This window comes from Bison bison, unplaced genomic scaffold, assembly GCF_000754665.1.
Source record: "Bison bison bison isolate TAMUID 2011002044 unplaced genomic scaffold, Bison_UMD1.0 scf7180017864197, whole genome shotgun sequence".
Taxonomy (NCBI): Eukaryota; Metazoa; Chordata; class Mammalia; order Artiodactyla; family Bovidae; genus Bison; species Bison bison.
This window is the reverse complement of record NW_011494769.1, coordinates 728997-749680: the sequence shown is the minus strand read 5'-3', so window position 1 is coordinate 749680 and position 20684 is coordinate 728997. Positions and strand designations below refer to the sequence as shown.

The following is a 20684-nucleotide window of genomic DNA, read 5'->3' as shown; positions in this document are numbered from 1 at the left end:
ACTAGACGGACCTTTGTTGGCAAAGTAATGTCTCTGCTTTTCAATATGCTATCTAGGTTGGTCATAACTTTCCTTCCAAGGAGTAAGCGTCTTTTAATTTCATGGCTGCAGTCACCATCTGCAGTGATTTGGAGCCCCAAAAAATAAAGTCTGCCACTGTTTCCACTGTTTCCCTGTCTATTTGCCATGAAGTGATGGGACCTGATGCCATGATCTTTGTTTTCTGAATGTCGAGCTTTAAGCCAACTTTTTCACTCTCCTCTTTCACTTTCACCAAGAGGCTTTTGAGTTCCTCTTCACTTTCTTCCATAAGGGTGGTGTCATGTGAATATCTGAGGTTATTGATGTTTACCCTGACAACCTTGATTCCAGCTTGTGCTTCTTCCAGCCCAGTGTTTCTTATGATGTACTCTGCATATAAGTTAAATAAGCAGGGTGACAATATACAGCCTTGGCATACTCCTTTTCCTATTTGGAACCAGTCTGTTGTTCCATGTCCAGTTCTAACTGTTGCTTCCTGACCTGCATATAGGTTTCTCAAGAGGCAGGTCAGGTGGTCTGGTATTCCCATCTCTTTCAGAATTTTCAACAGTTTATTGTGATCCACACAGTCAAAGAAAGTGACTAAATTCTGTTGTAGCTTAGCCTTCTTGCCACCACTGCAAAATTTCTTAACTTAGGCTAGTATTTTAGATAGGGAATTTCCAAACCATTTCAGAGAGCAAAGGAGTATTGGTCTCTGCATGTACACTTCAAATATCAATGAAAAACATTCTTACAGATTTCATTCATAAAAGTGGCTTTGAAGGAAAATAGGTGAGGCCTGAACTGTTTATAGAGTACTCACAATTTCAGACACTTGACAGTAACAGATGTCCACAATAAGATTATATGTCACAGTGACCAAGACTTTCCTGATCTTGCTAACCTTATGGATTAAAGGAGGCTAGTCACAAAACTTAGAGTGTAACTCTAATCATCTCTTCAGTTCAAAGGACAAAAAAAAACTCTACTTTTGACTCTTTTGAAATGTTGATTTCTAATGTCTGTTTGCTAAGATAATCCTGGCATCTTTTAGTAAAATGGAAATGAGTATTGTAGGTCCTTCAAACAACCTGCAACAATTGCATGTCTGTATCTAAGCATGTGAGGAGTATACTGATATTTAGCCTGTCTGAAGAATGCTTTTGGTGGGGATGCAGTTTTATCTGGATAAATGTGTGCATCTGGTGTTGGTATAATTTTTAGAGTGTGACTGTTTCAATCACTGATGAATTCCACATGCATACTCATTTGTCTTTCGCCTCAGATCTAACTGGCTCAAAAGCCCGGATGCAGACTCTGACCAGCTCTTCCGCATGGTGGCAGAGATCTTCATCCTGTGGTGTAAATCTCACGTAAGCACACACGGAGACCCTGAACTTGGAGTCAGTGGTGAAAGGTACACACCTCGGAAGACTTTCTTGTAATGTTTGTTTTTCTGTTCCCCCCACTCAGAACTTCAAGAGGGAAGAGCAAAATTTTGTGATTCAGAACGAAATTAATAATTTGGCATTTTTAACTGGAGACAGCAAAAGCAAGATGTCAAAAGTAAGTCCATAGAAATCAATTCCGAAGGCTCTCCAGCCTTGAACCAAGCTACATGTCCTGGGTGTGTGAAAGGATAAGCTCCTACTGCGTTCAGGTCAAATCACACAAAACCAACAGTCTCCACTGTTGTTTCTTTGAGAATGAGCGAGAAGAAACTGCTCTCAAATAAGCATGGGCATCACATTTGATGAATAAGTAGCTGCTTTGTGTGTCAAAAAGTTTGTTTCGAGACTTGCCTAAGGCATTTGAGAGGTCTGCAAAACCAAAGCTGCACTTACCTGTTTTAAAGTAGAAGTACTTCCTGTGTGGAAAAGCTACAAAAATACACGTGCCTAGAGCCACCTTTTAACTAGCTGTAAGGACATTACTTTGAAGATGTTGTTGGCACATATTCTTACAATGCACTAATTTTCCTCCTATCTGGAACATCTAATAACTGCTTTATTTCAGCTGTGCTGACCTCTTAATGCCTTCTATTTATTTTCCATACAAGTTGCACTCAGAAACCCAAACATTTATCCATCCCATTATAGGAAATGTTTGAAAGAGGGCATTCCAAACATCTGTCTGAAAACAAAGTCACCTACAGGGCAGGGTACAGCAAAAATAGAGCAGGGGGAGCTGGCCCCCCTGCTCCTCCTGAGTCAGTTCTGTACAATGAGGCTTCGCCATTTTATGGGAGAGAATTCTCAGACACACTCCTTCAGGGGTGTACACAAAAGCAAGGCTTACTTAAATGTGCTGTTTCATTCCCAGCTGTTCTGGCTTACCTGAACTCTCTTCCCCTGAGAAGTGTCCCTTGACGAGGGTTGACTGTATTGTCAACTGGATGTGAGATGTCCATCTCTCATGGCTGGGACAGTGCTGCCTTTGAGAACCAGGAAGGTGGAGGTTGCATGGGGACCTCTCAGAAGTGAGAGTCAGTTCTGGAAAGATGACAGTCATGGGTTGATAGTGAAGCCCTTGGTACATCTTTCCAAATAACCATTTGCGATAGAAGATCTTTGTATGCACAGTTGCAGACCAGGGACTGGTATGACACCAAAAGTGAAAACTTCAGCACCCAAAACTTCATGAAGCATGTCTAGCTCTGGTCAGCTGCAGTCTGAACTTTCTGTCCCTTCCATCTTTAAGCTATATTGACATTAACACTTCTTCCAGCATCCAAAAATTTATTCTCAGAGTTTCAAATCTGATGTATGCTGGTTAGTAAGTTTAATAAATAAAATTGTGCACTTACAATGCAGAGAGATTAGGTATATATATATTCACAGTCAAGAGGAATCTTTGCTGCAAAGGGATCTTACTTAAGATGTATCCTTTTGTGCTTTAGATAATTTTTATTTGATTTTCCAGAGTTTATTTTGCATTCAACTTCTGGCAAACAGCTACTTGTGTGAGGTACAGGAGAAAGGATATTTTCAAACTCCTGATCTCTGGACATCTGTCCTTCAGTTCCTCTGAAGACTTTTCTTACAGTCATTGCAAGCTCTCCTTTGACCCTGCTCACCTACAGAAAGTCACTGATGCTCAGATTCCTTGCTTCCTTCAACTTGGGAGTAGGTCTTTTGGCCTTTGGTGTATCCAGGTAGCATCCACTGTTATTGTCAGTGGATGACAACAAAGCAAAGGAAATGACTCTGATACAGGGATTTCGATCCCAGATGAGCAGAAATGGCAAAGATACCTTAACCCTCTGGTGATGCATAGATACTTAAGGTCCTTGGGTTTACGCTTGGAAAGAGATGAGGTGACAAAGAATGATGTTCTAAAACTAACCTACTAACAAACTAACCTGAAATTGTTCATTCACATCATTGAATGAGGAAAAGAGTACATTAGCCTTGTCAGAAGATAGTCAGAATCAGAACTCAGGTGGAAATAAGAAAGAAAAGCAGGGTCTTTGGGTGCATCCTCCCTGCTGGTAAGGTTAGTCCACAGGAGCAAAGGCTTTCGTTTGGTTTCCATTGACGTATGCCAGTTTTTTTTCTGAGTGATGTTGGAAAGGGTAAAAGTTACAGTGTAATGGATGGAAGGACACTCCCTAGATGTTAAATAACATTTTCTGTACTCCTCAGGGTAATAAATATTCATATTGTTCCAGTTGCCTCAGTTGAGACACAAAGTGTAGTAGTAAACGGAACTAGATACCAAAGGAAACAAAAGTCCCACGCTTGGCTTTATGATGAGTATAAGGATGGCCTTGCAACATTCACTTAACTTCTCTGGATCCCAGTTTACTAGTTTGTAGAATGGGCTTGAGCTTACTGCCTGACTTCTCCCAACTCTACTAGTATGCCCTGTTAAAAAGTAAATTAAATGCATCTCTTGAATTATATGACATAAATGCAGCACATTATTTCAGATAGGGAGATACCATGCCTCCAAAAAACAGTAACCCATAGCTATTTCTGGTACTTTTTGGATGTAAAAGTACTGATTGAGAGGATGGGGAGGGAGTGTTCTCTTTAGCATCAGCTGAATCCCCACTGCCACCCTGCATTAGATGTTCTCTCTTCTACCTGATCTGAATAGTCACCTGTGCTTGCTTTCATCTCCTCTCTTAATTGAATTCTGGTGTTGTATAAATGATCTTGGCCTCAGTGCATATGAGAGAGGTGTGTGCCAGAAAGCTGCATGCCCACACACACCACACATGCATGCTATTGCAGACAAAAAGGAAGTGGAAAAAATATACAGTGGGCCACACTGTTCACGCTTAATGGAAGGTCAGTTCAAAGATATGTCCTTTTTCCAGCAGCGAAAGCACATTTTGAGGAGAGCTCATTGTATATTTTGTTAAACACCGGTTTGCAGATATGTCAAGCTGTACATAACTGAGCTGAGCATGTGTTTTTTTGTTTTGTTTTTAAACTTGTTTTGTTTTCTGGAAAAATGGCAACAGCTTCCTCGGAGGGGAGTGGTAAGTTAGAACACGTTTAGCCCAAGAAATGTCAGTTCCTTGACCAATATTGTAAACAAAAGAGTTGTGATGCAGGAGATGTTAGGGTGCCTCATTATTTAAAGCCACTCCACCCTGTGAGTGTGATTTCAGTGTATTGAGAAAGGACAGGGACATGCTGAAAAGACACCTTTATGCTCCTCAAAGGTATGCAGAATGACATGTGTGAGCGTGCTTCTTCCTCTTCAGTGACTCCTCAGTTGGCCACTCACCTGTCTCTCTCATTCCCCCTTCCACCTTTTCTCATTTGTATTCCCTTTGTTCTTGCACTTGTACAGTTCAAGTGCTGTTTGTCCCTCTGCCCGCCTTCCCTCTCCCACTTCCTGTTCTCCCTTTCTTTTTCTCCAGCCTTTCCCCCTGCTACCCACCCCTCACCCTCAACCCCCAACCCCCACCCTGCCTCCCTCCTCACTTCCTCTCTCTGTCCTCCCTGCCCACACCATTCACTCTTCTATCCTTCTCTCTTCTCTTACTACCCTCCCTCCTTTGTTCTCTCTCTCTCACACACACACACACACTTTCTCATTCTCAGACTGGCTTCTGGAAATTCATCTTTCTCTCTACTATCCAATGCAGACTTGACTGGTCTCTACCTCCCTTACCCTCTCCCTGGGAATGAGCGCTTCAGATCGCACAACTCTGCCCTAGTTCTACAGCCTCCCTCCACTCCTCCAACTCCCTTTCCCTTAAGAGTCTCTGTTTTTTCTTTAATTTCACACAGAAATTGGCTATTTGATCATAAACTATTAGTGGTTAAGTGTGCCAAAATGAATTGATTTTTAATGTCTAGGAATTTCTAGATTTGTTTGTAAAATGAAAAGTTTCAGCTAACATTTAAAAATAGATTAAAATATATAGAGAGAGCATGCACGAGAGAGAGAGCATTTCAAGCATTAGGGAAATGCACTGAGTTAACTAATCTTAGCAATATGTGAGGAAAAGAATAAAACTAGAACTTATAGCATGTAGGAGGAGCCTTTGACCTAAGGTATATTTGAAGGTCACAGCACAAGAAGGGAGATGCCCCATCTTTTGGGTCATGAGATGATCCTGAACCACCTTGGATATTCCTAGAGTATGGTTTTTAGCAAACCTTTATTTAGGGGAAGCACATACATAGCCCCTTAGCTCAGTTCTCCTCACTCTTTTTGTAACCACAGATCTTCTGGTGGTGATAATGTAGTGGGTGGAAGAAAGAAAGAAAATCAGGGTCTTTGGTTATGTGACAGATTGTTTGCAGCCCACCCAGGTGACAGGATGGAGAGGGGAGGAGAGAAGGCGTGAAATCTAAAGTCACTTGGGTGGCCAGATCTGAAGACCATCTGGGTCTGCACGCTCTGGAATGTGTGCAGTGTGTCACACACTCTGGAATGCTGGTCTCTGAGATGATGTACTGCATGGTCTGGGTGTAAGTTCTTTCAATCCAATTAACCTCCATCCTAACTTCCCACCCCCTCTTCATGCCATGGTCAACTGGCTTCCAGAGTGGTTGGTTTTCTGTCGTGTTGGCTAAGGAATGGGGGTGGAAGAACTGTGACTAACATGCTTATGCTTTGGACCCCTGCTTTCACTGACTGACTTCTCCTTGTTTCTTTTCTCTTATCTTTCCACACAGGCCATGCAAGTAAAGGTACAGGTCAAATGCATGACGTGTCTTTTCTGTCCTAGTATTAGAGGGGCCAGACTCTGGCCACCTTCTGCACTGTGATCACCATGGGGGTGGTCCAGAATGGATTTTCCCACTTGGAGGTCCCCCAGGCCTGCTCCAGGGAAGACAACTGCCTGTCAAAGAGTGAATGTAGGCCTACCCACCCTTGGAAGGGGGAAGCCGGGGAAGCCAGCCAAGCCTCGCCCTATCCGAGGTCTCCTTGCCATCTCTGCTCCCTTCCCAGCTGCCTACTCTGCAGCCAGCACACTAACAGAGACAGGGACGCTGACCAGGGCCCTGAGAGCCCAGGAGACTCCCTCCAATTACCTACCGTTAGTGGTCCCAGCCCTACCCCACTATACATGTCTGGCTCTTGTGCAGGACTCCAAAGAGTCAGAGAGTTTTCCAAAGACTAAACTCAAGGATTTGAAACCAGCAAGGATTTCAAATAGCCGTGTTTGCATAAAATGTGCACCCAGTGGAATAAACTCTGGGACAGTTTTCTAGTATCCTATACCGGTTATTGCTTGGAAGTATTTCTCTTTCTCTCCATTAACATATGTCTGCTGCCACTGTCCCAAGACCTTTGCACCAGGTCTGTAGCAGAGACACGGAGATGTGCAGGAACCAGGTCACATGCAGCTCTTAGTAAAGAAAAATGGAGCCATGGCCAGGTAGATGTCGGTCTGGATGTTGGCCCAGACTCATAACTGCTGTGTGTCCTTAGAAAAACATCACTTAACTTCCCCGAGCATCATGTTCCCCTTTATATAACTGACTTCTTGTTATCTTAGCATTGTTGGGAAGATTACAAATGCTTTATCTAAGTATCAGGCACATTGGAGCCACATCATATATGCATATGCATTTATAGTTAGAACAACATGAGATTGGCCAAAGAAAATAGCAAACAAGAAATTAAACTGTATATCACACCCACAATTTTGCATATTTATTGTATATGCATGTTACTATTTACCTCTTATATAATGTCCATGTAATTATACCTCATTTTATATATATATATATATATATATATTAAAAACTGGGTTCTATCCTTTATGGATAATTTGAGGTATTTTCAAGGGTAATTTAGACTTACGAGTTTTGCCTTAGGCACAACCTGTAGAATTTTATACCTGATACTAGAACATCTAAGGAAACCAGCAAGCTCTCAGTAAAGGTGGGAATTTCTGTAGGAATCAGCTTTCCAGCTGTGTGTCTAGAATACAAGACACTTTGTATCCTGCCTCAACCCCACCCTCCTCCACTGCCCCCTCCCACTGCTGTCTGCGTCTGACCTGTTGTTCTGGAATACCAGACACAAGTAGAGTTGTCTGGCAGCATTTGGTCAGACTGGATTTTGCCTGCCAGGGATTTCACTGTGGTTTCTGCGGTGTAACCACTTGAAAGCTTAGCCACCACAAGCTGGGTAAAAGAAGTCACCTCCGTTTTGAGAATATCCATTCATAATACTCCTCCATCGCACTTTGAATGTAAACAGATCGGCGCTAAGGTGGTGTGATTCTGACCCTACTTGGTCTTCTCTCAGAAAACCAATCCTCCATAAAGCAAATTCTACTCCAGCTGGGGGTCTCAGGTCTTACATGCCGTTTTCAGAGGAGGGGTTTAGCCTCTCCGCAGCTCCCGGAGCACGGAGTGTGTGTGTCATTGGAAGCCACTGTGCAATCACAAGGAGGCCACAAACACGGCCACTCACGGGCACCTCATAAAGCAAAAGCTTTAATAAGCCCCAGTTCTCCCCCATCATGGACCCTGACTTCAATCTCTGCCTCTGGCCTCCCAGCCCTTCCTTCCTTCCAGCAGGAGCCCACTCAGCTGGGGCAGAGTCCAGCAAGTGAGGTACAACGTGGGCAGGGCAGAGCCTTGTTTTCTTGGGCCCACCCATATCCACCTTCTGTTGTGGGTGCAGAGGGTCCACAGTTTGTTGCCTGGGGCTGCCACAAACCAGCGCCACAACCCACTGCAGCTCTTCTTGCAAACCTCCCACTTCGCTGGATAAACGCACCGAGAAAGGGTCCAGAAAGTGTAACCAAAGGAGGGTGGACTCTCCCAGACTTGGGACGGTTCCTCTTCACCTGTCTGCACTGTTTCTCCTAACTTTGCCCCAGCCAGATCCCAAAGCAGCCCTACCAACCTGGGCAGTCCCGTTTTCCTGCGGACCTTAGGATGCCTGTGCCCCAAAATGCTCGCTCCAGCCCTGCCCAGTATTCTAGGGCAGATGCTCTCTCACCTGTTTACTGCTGCCCACCATCAGGATTCTTAGTTCTTTTCTGCAGTCATTTTGTCAGTTAGCAAATCACTCTTTTTGTAAGAACACCACTTGTTCATTACATCCAGATGCAAGCGAGCAGAGACCGTGGGTGTTGGTGCTATGTGTCTGGTCACGTGGTTCAGTGAGCATGCGCACAAGGAGAAGGCTTAGCATCAGGGCTGGCCTTGAATGGCCCCTTGGTTGGTTTTGTGTATCACAATCCTTTACTGGCATCTGAAATGTAGAAAGGCCCAACCTATACGAGGAAGGACCTAAACAGGAGGCAGCCTGCCTCCGAGGTGAGGCAATGCCTTTCAGAGTCATTGAGCCCCTCTGTTTGTTTGAACTTCATCTCCTAGTCTGGAGGACAGGACCAGGAGCGGAAGAAGACAAAGCGAAGGGGAGACTTTTATTCCATCCAGACCTCCCTCATCGTGGCTGCGCTCAAGAAAATGCTGCCCATTGGTCTGAATATGTGCACCCCAGGCGATCAGGAGCTGATCTCCCTCGCAAAATCACGGTACAGCTATGTAAGTCACCCATCTGCTTTGGTGGAGCATTTAATACAGGTGGTGGTGATCTGTGCTCAGCCTTCCGTCCCTGGGGATCAATGAACAGACGCCAAGGTGCACAGAAGCAACACACCATCATCTTTACAGCTGACTTGGGAGTCAGCACATGCTCTTTCGGATAAGTCCCTGTCTGTCCTCTCCTTTTGTCTTGTAGTAAAGATCCCAGCAAAACTCTTAGTACATCCCTGCACCCCACTTTATATTTCCATAGTAACCTATCGGAATAAAATTTCACATCTCTTTCCACAGAAGGACACAGATGAAGAGGTGAAGGAACATCTGCGGAATAACTTGCACTTGCAGGAAAAGGTGATGTAGCAGGAAGACAATGAGAACTCATACAGGCTTCTTTCTGGCTGTAGGGTGCCCCACACCCACTTAGTTTACTCATATTTTTCTTAATGTGTTCTAAAAACAGTCTCAGAGTACTTGTGCTTAATTGGTAGAACTCTCTGCCTTTAATTTTTCATTTTTTGGTCCTTAATTTTTGTTTTTTTCTTTGCCAGTTGCAAGGAGGTCCAGTAAAACATGTCTCCCCACCTCCCACTGTGTGACATCAAACCATGGCAGGGGAGTTAGATTAGGTCTCAGAATTTCCTGACTGTGAGGTGTGTTAGAGTGTAATAGAAACCTGGGGGAAGTTTTAGCACTTTCAGCTTTAGAGATTTGTGAACAAAGTAACTTTATGTCTGAGTTTGTATAACCCCCACCCCAAAATCAAAATCAAGACCAATTTTTATTTTAAGGCTATTTAAAATTTTTCCAGGTCTGCAAATCTGAACAGCTTTCCCCCAAAATATGTTATGCCCTAAGATAGAAGACTAAAATGATACAAATAGCTTCTCCTTTATACCCCAACTATATAGGAATGGTGGGTAAAGTATACTATAAAAAAGGCAGTAAAAAGAAATTCTAAGTGCCAGAAAAAAGAAGGCATTCTAAATCTTAGTAATGAAGAGAAGATGATGAAGTGAGGAAAACTCATAGAGCTTTCCTGACCAGATGCATATCATAGGGGATGAGGGTTTTAGTAATCTGGAAGAGGAGTGTGGACCAAATTTCCCATGCTTAGTATAAATTTAGAGCAAATCTGGATGACACCAAACTATGGAAAATTCATAAAGAGATGGGAATACCAGACCACCTTACCTGTCTCCTGAGAAACCTGTATGCACGTCAAGAAGCAACACTTACAACCTTACATAGAACAACTATTGGTTCAGAGTTGGGAAAGAGTACGTAAAGGCTCTGTGTTTTCACCTGCTTGTTTAACTTATATGCAGAGTACATCATGTGCAGTGCCAGGCTGGAGAAGTGACAAGCTGGAATCAAGACTTCCAGGAGAAATACCAACAATCTCAGGTATGCAAATGATACCTCTCTAGTGGCAGAAAGTGAAGAGGAATAAAAGAGCCTCTTGATGAAGGTGAAAGAAGAGAGTGGAAAAGGTGGTTTAAAACTCACCATTCAAAAACTGAGGTCATGACATCCAGTCCCATCACTTCATGGCAAATAGAAGGGGAAGAAGTGAAAGTGGTGACAGATTTTAATTTCTTGGGCTCCAAAATTACTGCGGATGGTGACTGCAGCGACAAAATTAAAAGGAAGAAAGGCACGCTATGACAAATCTAGACAGCATATTAAAAAACAAAGACATCACTTTGCCAATGAAGATCTGTATAGTCAAAGCTACAATTTTTCCACTAGTCATTTTTAGATGTGAGAGTTGGACCATAAGGAAGCCTGAGCACCAAAGAATTGATGCTTTCAAATTGTGGTGCTGAAGAAGACTCTTGAGAGTCCCTTGGACTACAAGGAGATCAAACCAGTCAATCCTAAAGGAGATCAACCGTGAATATTTAATGGAAGGATTGATGCTGAAGCTGAAGCTCCAATACCTTGGCCAAATGATGCCAAGAGCTGATTCATTGGAAAAGACCCTGATAGTCAGAAAGATTGAGGCCAAGAGAAGGGAGCGACAGAGGCTAAGATGTTTGGAAAACATCCTAGACTCAATGGAGATGAGTTCAAGCAAACTCCCAGAGATAGTGAAGGACAAGGAAGCCTGGAGTGCTGCAGCCCATGGGGTCCCATAGAGTCTGACATGACTTAGCGACTGAACAACAACAGAGCAAGGAACTTATGTAAAATGAGCCTTGATGCAGTGACACCCATGAATTGCCGTAAAAACAGCCATGAAACCATTTAGAGAGACTCTACCTGCTAGAATACGGGCCAGTCAACAAAACTCCTGAGTACAAGTTCATATTTTTAAAAAACACACAGTGTGGAAAGAAATCCATGACCATTAGACAGAAAATCAACAAAAGGAAGAATTCAAGCCTAAGGAACTACAGAAAGGAATTTTTTAAGTATTATAGAAATAGTTAAAGAGATAAAGGCAGCCATATAAGCTATAAATCAAGCTTTGGACATTATTTTGCAAAGAAAGGAGAGGGGATGTAGAATTGAAAAAGACCTCACAGTGATTTACAAAGTTAAAAATAATCATTGAAATTAAAAATCCCATCTGTATACGGTATGGAGATTCCTTAAAAAACTAGGAATAAAAATTCCGTATATAGGTTAAAAAATGTAGTAGATACAGCTGAAAAGAGAACTTATGAATTGGGCGGTTGATTTAAGGAAATCATAATGCAGCACAGAAAGAAAGGGATGGAAAATATAATAGAAGGGTTGAGACATATAGGCTATAATGAGAAGTTCCTATGAAGCATCTACCCAGTTCCAGAAAAATATGATAGAGAAAATGAGAGAGGAATTCGTAGAAAAGACTCTTGAATGCTATGGAACCCTTCTAGGAGACAAAGGCCTTTTCTATAGAAGAGGTATAAGAGATTGCTCATCTCATGTATGTGCTTCAATCTGCAGTCTGATGATCCAGCTGTAAAGTGGCAACTGAACCTATACAAAGATGTTTTAAAGAGTGGAGAACCTTCCAACCCAGAAAAGACAGTGGAGCGTGTGCAGAGAATTTCAGCAGCTGTCTTCCACCTAGAGCAGGTAAGTAGCATCTACCCTAAGGCTTGAGGAAGCAAGACCGCCTTGCAGAATACAAAATTTATCTTGACACTCAGCTTTTAGTTTTGGACACCCTGTAAGCACCCTTGTAAGAAACCAAGAAGTAAGGATCATCCTGGGTCATCCCAAAGTGTCATCTTGGTGCCTCGTGGTAGCAAGACTCCTTAATGCTTAACCCTTCCAGTGTTTTACAAATTTTTGCCATTAGTTCAAATAACCTATCTAAGTTCCTTGCTCATTTGTAAAGCTACTATTAAGCAGTAAGCAACCAAAAGCCTTTGGGAGAAGAAAGAAAACCTAAGACTTTTACAAAGTGAATCATTTAGTGCTGAGTACCTTTGACCACAGTTGAGAAATCCTATTTCTTCCAGGGTTGAGAAGTGTGGGCTGTAGGTGACTATTGGTATTTTCTGCCCCCCAGATCAGCTTAGTGTATACCTAGCCATGTGATTTCTTCTTAGGTGGAACAGCCTTTGAGGTCCAAGAAGGCGGTCTGGCACAAACTGCTATCAAAGCAGCGGAAACGGGCAGTGGTGGCCTGTTTCAGGATGGCCCCTCTCTACAACTTGCCCAGGCAAGTATTCTGTCTTTTTCTCCTGGCATGTGAGTCAGAGATGAGAATTAAGGTATCTTCCTATAGCTATGCTCTCTTCTGGCTCTGACACTCATGATCCCAGGGGTAGAGATTGGAGTCCTTCACCTGCGGAGCCATCGCAATCTGCAGTATAGTATACTGGCCTACGAAGGTAAGTATAAGAACTGAAAACAGATGAGATTTCCTAGTGCCCCCAAGCCTGCCTCACTTCACCTTTTTGCACTGTAAAGTCAGCCGTGTAAGCATATGGAAGCTCTCTAGTTTTACCTAGGTAAGATTCTTTGTGCAGCTGTAAAGGCATACTAGAAAAAGGAAACTTTTCTAAAAGTCTTTACCCCAAATTCCATCCATAGATCAAGCAATATTTCCATGTTCAAGCACTTGATTGATACCAAAATTATGTTTCCTCAGCAAGTACAGAAATGTAACCCGAGAATCCTTCAGCCTAATGTACTTGGCTTTCAAGATGAAACTAGGGAACTGTTTAGAGATGCCCCAAGAGGCCAGTCATGAACATAAGGCATTACCTGGATGTTTAGTCTGTACTCTGAAGTCAAAAATATGTGAAGGCTTTTCTGGAATGTGTGTGAACATGTGCTGTGCCAGTAAAGGGCAGAGTATCGGTATAGACTGGGCCATTGTTGACCACTGAGGCCAACTCAGTGTCGCTGGTGGTGTGGCGGCATTCCCATCCTCAGACTAATTGCAAAGTCAGTAAGTCTGGGCCTATGATCAATAAACAAAGCTGGTAGTTGAAGAGCCACTGCTTGATCAACTTCCAGTCAATCGGAATATCCTCACCTGGTCAGGAAGAAGAAACTGATGTGGCCAAGTAAATTCTGCATCGCATGTAAATACATGTGTTTCTTTGGAATCTCAGATGAAAGACTATTCTATGTTTGACATTTTGCTTTCATCAAATTGTGTATGTTGGCTGTCATTTGCCCAGAGTGTCCCATATCCCTGTCCTGAGCCAGCTGGCCAACTGAGCTCTCTGAATTAGGGTCTTTGAAGATGGTGCAGAATCATGGCTTCTGAGACACACACCTGCTCCTATAGGTCTCTTGAGAAAATAGACTAGTGTCTCTGGAAAGGTTGAGGCATCACAAATCAAATAGAATTCATTAATTTAAGAAAACTGAAAAATTAAGTCAGGCAGTCATGGGCATGAAGGTTGCTGAAGTCTTGGCAGACAAATGAAATTTATAGCCCAGTAAAAGAAGCAAAATTGCCTAGGATTTTTGTCTGTTTTCTAAAAGTGGTAAAACATCAGAAGGCATTCGCTTCCCCTTCTGGTAGAGAGCCACACCCGATGTGCTTTAACATGACCTCCAGAGGGCTCAGCTTTAAGCTCGTATCTCCCAGGCCAGCTCAACAGCGATTACATCTCTCAAAAACAAGCATTTTTTTCTAAACCCACTGAAAATGATAGTACCATCTTTTAGTATTTTGGTTGCTCCCTCAAGAACTCTGCCACTGAATGGATAATAGTAAGTCCAAGAATCCACTGTCCCCTTGATGAAACATGGCCACCCCCACTCCTAACCCAGCTGTTTTTTAAAAAAAAAAAAACACTTTATTTTGCATTGGAGTATTGCTGATTAACAGTATTGTAGTTTCAGGTGGACAGCAAAGGGATTCAGCCATTCATATACATATGTCCATTCTCCTCCAAACTCCCCTCCCGTCCAGGATGCCACAAAACAATGAGCAGAGTTCCCTGTACTTTGCAGTGGTTCTTGTTAGTTATCCATTTTTAATGTCGCCGTGTCTAACACAGCTGTTTTAGAGAGGCTGCCCTGGAGTTCTGCCTAGAAGTTATACATAGGAGGATTGTATCCCTAGGAGGATTATACATAGATTTCATAATAACAACAATAAAAATGAACAAGAGGCTAGTGGTCAGTACCATGCCTTTTCTCCTTCTTATGAGAATCTAAACTGCATGGAGTCTTCCAAACTAAAGGGCTAAAGGGATTTATTTTTATCATGTGGAAACTTTCTCTGCTGTGAGTTTTTAAAAGAAAACCTGTATGCTTTTCCCCAGACACAAAATTAGCAATTTCTTCCTGAGCACCTTTCAACGGGTTTGGCTGGAAAAGGTTAATGAAAAAACTCAGTATGACAGGCTTATACTCATTTTAATGGTAATGTAACCTGTGGAGAGACCCACTCATTCTCTGCACACTTCTCCTTTCTTGACCATGATTTAACATGACCATGAAAACACAAATTTGTACAATTTTTTTTTAAAAACACCTCTGATTGGTCAGATTTTGAAGAAAGATGGTAAGGGCTATATTCTACCAGAAATAATGACCAAGGCTTGAGGAGTCTGGTCTTGAGCTTCCTTTTCTCTTTGGTCCTCCTCACATTTTGGTAACCACTCACTTGCTCTTCAGTGGTTAGTATTCCCAGAAGTCCGTCATGTCCTGTAGAGAGGGAGTGGCTTGTGCCAGTTTATTCAGTGTTCCCAGATACCAGGGCCAGCACTGGAACCTGTGAAGCATGCAGAAGTTTTGCTGATGAGTACAACACACCCAAGCTTCATTTCCTGAGTACAGACTGGAGCCCTTGCAGCTGTGGTACCTCACAGGCCCTGTAAAGAAGGACACTCTGCTGCTTTGAGTATATCTGAGACTACACAGCTCACCATCAGCATAATTTAGATTGGATTACCTGGACAGTTTATCAGTCAAAAGGAATCACCAAATTGCCATATTCACAGATAACTCAAGGCTGTTCTTCGAACTAGTGAATTCTCATTAGAGGGGAGACGTGATAAAGACCCAGTGAGACCAGAGCAGGGTAAATGTGACCTCCAGGTCTTGAACTAACCATTGTTAGTTCATTCAGAAGGCTGTCTAAATATTCAGGATCTGCCATGTTAGCAGGTTCTGGTTTCTTTGAAATAAATGCTTATAGTGTGCTCCTGGCTACCCTGACCAATCAGAAGATAAGAATTGTACAAAACTGCTTACTAACCGTTAACCGCCCAGACTAAAACAAGGTGTCCCGTGGACCCCTCTTGACCTCATTCTCACCCCTTCCGCTCAGGCACCGCTCTATTAACCTCTTCCTCCATGGCTATCAGAGATTTTGGATAGAAACAGAGGAGTATTCCTTTGAAGAGAAACTAGTACAGGATTTGGCTGTAAGTACTGACTCAACTGGGAGCAGATATGGGTACGAATGAGTTTGATTTTTGTATTCATGTGTGTGCATTATAACTTTGAAAGATTCACAAAGAATCGGGTGTATAGATTCTCAGAGGAAGCCCCGCTAATAATAGTCCTAAGAGCCAGAGGATGAATTTCACTTGGAGGTGCTGGTCCTGTGATCATCCTCCTCCTCATTATTAACAACTAATATTTCTTGGGATGCACAGCCGTGCCTTGGAAAGCTCATGCCAAGTTAAGTTTTGAGCACTCTTGGTTGCAGGAGGCCAGCCCACCCTAGCCAAGGCCCTGCATTTCTGGTGGGTAGCTCCCCTTTGGGGAACGCACCTCTAAACGCCCTTCCTGCATCTCACATTTCTGTGTTTGGCCTTTCTGAAGATTTGCCACGCCCCGTCTCTCACAGGCTTCATGTGCTTAAACTACTTGAAACAACACGCAAGGGGTAAAGCTTACTGCAGCAGTATCACTGAGCTTCATCCTGGTTCAGAAAGAAAATACACCCTCCTCACCTTGGCCAAGCCCTAGTTCTATTCCTCTTTCTCCTTATTTCTCCCATTCACCTTTTTCTCTAATCTCTACTCTCTCCATTAGTCTTACCCTGTGTATCTCACGTTTATACTTGCCATGTGACTTTTTCTTTATTTCCTCATCTCCCTGGTGGCTCAGAAGGTAAAGCATTTGTCTGCAATGCAGGAGACCAGGGTTCGATCCCTGGGTTAGGAAGATCCCCTGGAGAAGGAAATGACAACCCACTCCAGTACTCTTGCCTGGAAAATTCCATGGATGGAGGAGCCTGGTGGGCTACAGTCCATGGGGTCAGAGTCGGACACGACTAAGCGACTTCACTTTCACTTTTCTTTACATCTCCCTCAGTTTCTTTTCCTCTTCTTGTCTTTTGTCCTTTAATCCTTTCTTGCTCATTCTCTTTCCATTTCTCTTTATGCACATCTATCTTTTCATACATTCCTGTCAGCGAGAAAGACATTTGCTTGATTTCCCGTTTCTTGATTAGTGTGAAGTTGACAATGAGCATCATTTCAACCTTCCCCTTCTTCTGAACCATTCACACAACCTATGTAGTTCTCACCAATTTACTGAGTATGGTCCACCCTGCTGGTTCTGCCACTGCTGGGAAGTCAACTTATTCATCTGGCATCAGCTGCTATTTCTGTAAAAGGAGACAGAGAAAAGACTTTCTCAGAGGAGAAACTGCAAGGCTCACAGCTCCAGGATAGCATCTCTCAGGGACAGCAAGATTTTCAGGATAAAGGTTGAGTTCAGAAAAGAGAAGCATTTCACTGGGTTCAGTCTAGGATAGTAGTAGACGCCCAGATGGCCCCAGTGCTTTGTAACTCTTGCCCTACCCCCATTCCCAGCCCAGCTCTCCAAGAGAAATGTCAGGTGTTGGTGGAGAGATACAGCCTCTTCGGTACTCTCCAGGGCTTCCCTCCTGAATGCGGGTGCCCAGAGCTTGCATGAGAGTTCTGCTGACTGGAGTCTGGAGCACCTCCCCTGCAGTCAAGCTTTTGCTTTTCCTTCCATTTTGTTTTAACCCAAAATTGCAATGTTTATTTAATTGGCTGAAAAATATATTTTTATATATATATATATATATATATATATACACATTTCATTCCCAGACCTTGCATCCTTAGGGCTTCTGTCCTGAAATAAACGTGTGACGTTGTGGTTCTCTTTGTGCTTTGAGTTGATGCGCTCTGTGCCTGGTGCTTCGCCTTTGTTCGCATGCGGTGGTATGCCACGTGCTGAAATTCATGCCTGAAACCTATCTGCCTTGGTTTGTGTAGAAATCTCCCAAGGTGGAAGAGGAGGAGGAGGAAGAGGTGGAAAAGCAGCCAGACCCGCTTCATCAGATCATCCTCCACTTTAGCCGCAACGCTCTCACGGAGAGGAGGTCAGCACCCTGGAGCATCCTGCTCACATCCCGGGCATGGCTGGGTCCTCCCCACGCTGTCCTCCCCAAGTGGCAGTGTGCACAGAGCGGGTGCCAGATTTGAACAGCCCTCCTTGCTGTCTTGTTCTTGGCCATCAAGAAACCTCTAGGGGAAAATACAGAAACCATAGCCCTAGCTTGACACTGAGTCTGAAGATGAAGCAGCCTGAAACTGGAACTTCATCCCTGAATTCCGTGTCAAGCCAATAATGATTCAGATTTTCAGAGTGGTTTCTAAGAACTGGGGTGAGGGAGGAGGGCTTCTAATTAATTCACTGGTATATTAGGATTTATATGCCTCCCAGTCTTTTCTACTGTGTCCAAAGTCGGGCTGCTAAATATTTCCTCCATTCTTTCCAGCCAACTGGAAGACGACCCTTTGTACACCTCCTATGCCAGCGTGATGGCCAAGGTACACTTGGTTTACTTCCTGTCATTGCAGTCTTCCTGCTTCCCTTTGACCTCTTCAGGCACATGGAAACTGTCACATTGAGCAACTAGCCTGGGACTTGAGTCATGGTGTGGGCTCCAGGCTTTGCACAATTCACGTGCTCTGCAGGCAACATTAGTAAACTATTCTACCATCATCCTATGAAAACAATGCTTTGCAGAAACAGTGGGGTCTGGTGCCTGGGTTCACATGACGTTTCTCAGCCAGCTTCACAGGGTTCAGACATCTAGATCATCCTCGAATTTTCACTTGATGCTCAGAACACGTCCAACAGTTCAACCATGTCCCTAGGTGATGGAAATCCAGTACATTTGAAAACAGGCTTAGAAACTAGAGGAAGTAACTAGTGTTCTAGAAGAGATGAAGTGACCAGAAATGATGTTTCTAGGTCACATGGGGTCAGTGGCCTCTGGAATGCCGAGTGATTGAGCAAAACTATTGCTCCTCTGGTGGGAGCACTTCCTGTCGGGCAGAGATGGGGTTGTGTGGGGAGATACGGGAGCACCCATTTTTCTGGCAGGTGCTCCGTGGGGTCACTTTGGGATTCACATCCTGGCTTTCCCTAATCTTATGGCCAAGCCTCTGACTCATGTTGAAAATGGGCAGGTTCTTTGCACTCCTATCTCTTGATTTACACCAGAATTTTACAGAACTCTCTTAAGTAGGAGAGTTCGGGTCTGTGGTTAAACCAGGGATGTCCCCTTTGACTCGGTGTTCCCATTTCTCTTTTCTGAACTCCTTGGTAACCACAAAGGTGGTATTTAGAGTAGAATGTTGCCTGCTGGGATCCGAATGTTCTCAGTTTCACAGAGTGCTGAGGTCCAGAGGCGCCTGTGAGTTACAGCCCGTCCCCTGCCCTCACACAGTAGAGCAGAGTCCTGTTTACTAGGCCCACCTTTAACCTGACTGTTTGCCTCCTCCTCTCCCGGCTGCGTGGGATCCAGAGTTGTCAGAGTGGGGAAGACGAAGACGAGGACGAAGACAAGGAGAAAACATTTGAAGTGAGTTCTCACTAAGCTTGAAGCCAGCCAGGAGGGCCTTCAGGGGTGGATGCTGGCATCAGCCACGCAACTGGCCCACCGTGTGTGTCAGGCGGCAAGGACGCCAGTCAGCCTGGATGAGCGCACTGGTGTGGTCGCGTCTGTTGGCCTCATGAAAGGTAGCAGGCAGCCAGTCAGCAGATGGTCCTTCAAGTTTGTTCTTGTAGGAAATCTCCTACATCAACCCAAGTATGGTAGCAACAGGAGCCATGGAAGGGCACATGCAAACATTCAAAAGTGAAAATTCACAGCAGTGGAGACACTGGATGGTTTTTGCACTATTATTCTGTAAATGTACTTAATGACGATCTTGATTTGGGGCAGTGTGGGACCCTGAGTCTCTCAAAATAAAACTCCATTAGTTTACTTGTACTGTTTTATAGACGAAATATTCAAGAGCAGAAGTAAATGAATACAGGGGTTTCTCTGGTGGTCCAGTGGCTAAGACTCTGCACTCCCAATGCAGGAGGTCTGGGTTCAATCCCTGGTCAGAGAGCTAGATCCTATATGGTGCAACTAAGACCCAGGGCAGCCAAATAAATACATATATTTTTTAAAGTAAATGGATACAGTTCTGGAAAATTTTGGCTTCTAGCATCTCACATTTGTTAAGTGTGGTCTGAGCTTTCTGGATAAGTAGGCGTATGCTGTGCTCAGATGAATTCCAGCTGAGCCCTCAGCAAGTTTTCCTTTATAACATTGAAAACAAACCATTTTAGTCTGAGGTCACTGTTTTTTTTTTTTGGCCTATGCTGGGTCTTCACCGGGGTATGCAGGTTTCTCTAGTTGTGGTACATGGGCTTAGTTGCCCCATGACATGTGGGATCTTCGTTCCCGACCAGGGATTGAACCTGGTTCCCCTGTTTTGGAAGGTGGATTCTTAAACACTGGATCACCAGGGAAGTCCCTGAAGTCACTTTCTATAATCATAGTGTCACTGGAGAATGGACCGTGTTTTGTACTTATCGGTACAGAATTAGAAATTTCAGCATCAAAATGTGAGTAAATTATAGATGGACAGTTATGGAAAAGTGGGTCGCATCTAAAAATAAACTTCCAAGATCTGTTTTGTTTGAAATTACGTGTGTTGCCTTCCTAGCAGAGTAAAGAGTCTCTCTCTCAACTCATCTGACTACAGTGAATTCTCTGGGGGTAAACACATCCCCTCCACCCTGCTATTTTTTCCAGGAGAAAGAAATGGAGAAGCAGAAAACCCTCTATCAGCAAGCCCGGCTGCATGAGCGTGGAGCTGCCGAGATGGTCCTTCAGATGATCAGCGCCAGCAAAGGTGAATGCAGAGACTTGTGCGTGGGTCCCTTAACTAACACTGACATGTCACCCTGTGACATGAAGTCATTATTAAGGAATCTGGATAA

At 43.7% G+C, this 20684-nt stretch overlaps 1 protein-coding gene across 1 annotated transcript in view; it reads left to right on the top strand.

Moving 5' to 3' along the window:
- The window catches only part of RYR3 (ryanodine receptor 3), a 567299-nt gene that overhangs the window by 508226 nt on the left and 38389 nt on the right, over positions 1 to 20684 (top strand). Inside the window, exons 68-79 of the mRNA XM_010844173.1 lie at positions 1310 to 1397; positions 1498 to 1590; positions 6168 to 6182; positions 8835 to 9005; positions 9297 to 9356; positions 11940 to 12071; positions 12551 to 12663; positions 15742 to 15838; positions 17672 to 17778; positions 18178 to 18229; positions 19213 to 19269; positions 20497 to 20596. Of these exons, the coding sequence (XP_010842475.1) occupies positions 1310 to 1397; positions 1498 to 1590; positions 6168 to 6182; positions 8835 to 9005; positions 9297 to 9356; positions 11940 to 12071; positions 12551 to 12663; positions 15742 to 15838; positions 17672 to 17778; positions 18178 to 18229; positions 19213 to 19269; positions 20497 to 20596 (1085 nt within the window). The remainder of the gene's footprint in view (positions 1 to 1309; positions 1398 to 1497; positions 1591 to 6167; positions 6183 to 8834; positions 9006 to 9296; positions 9357 to 11939; positions 12072 to 12550; positions 12664 to 15741; positions 15839 to 17671; positions 17779 to 18177; positions 18230 to 19212; positions 19270 to 20496; positions 20597 to 20684) is intronic.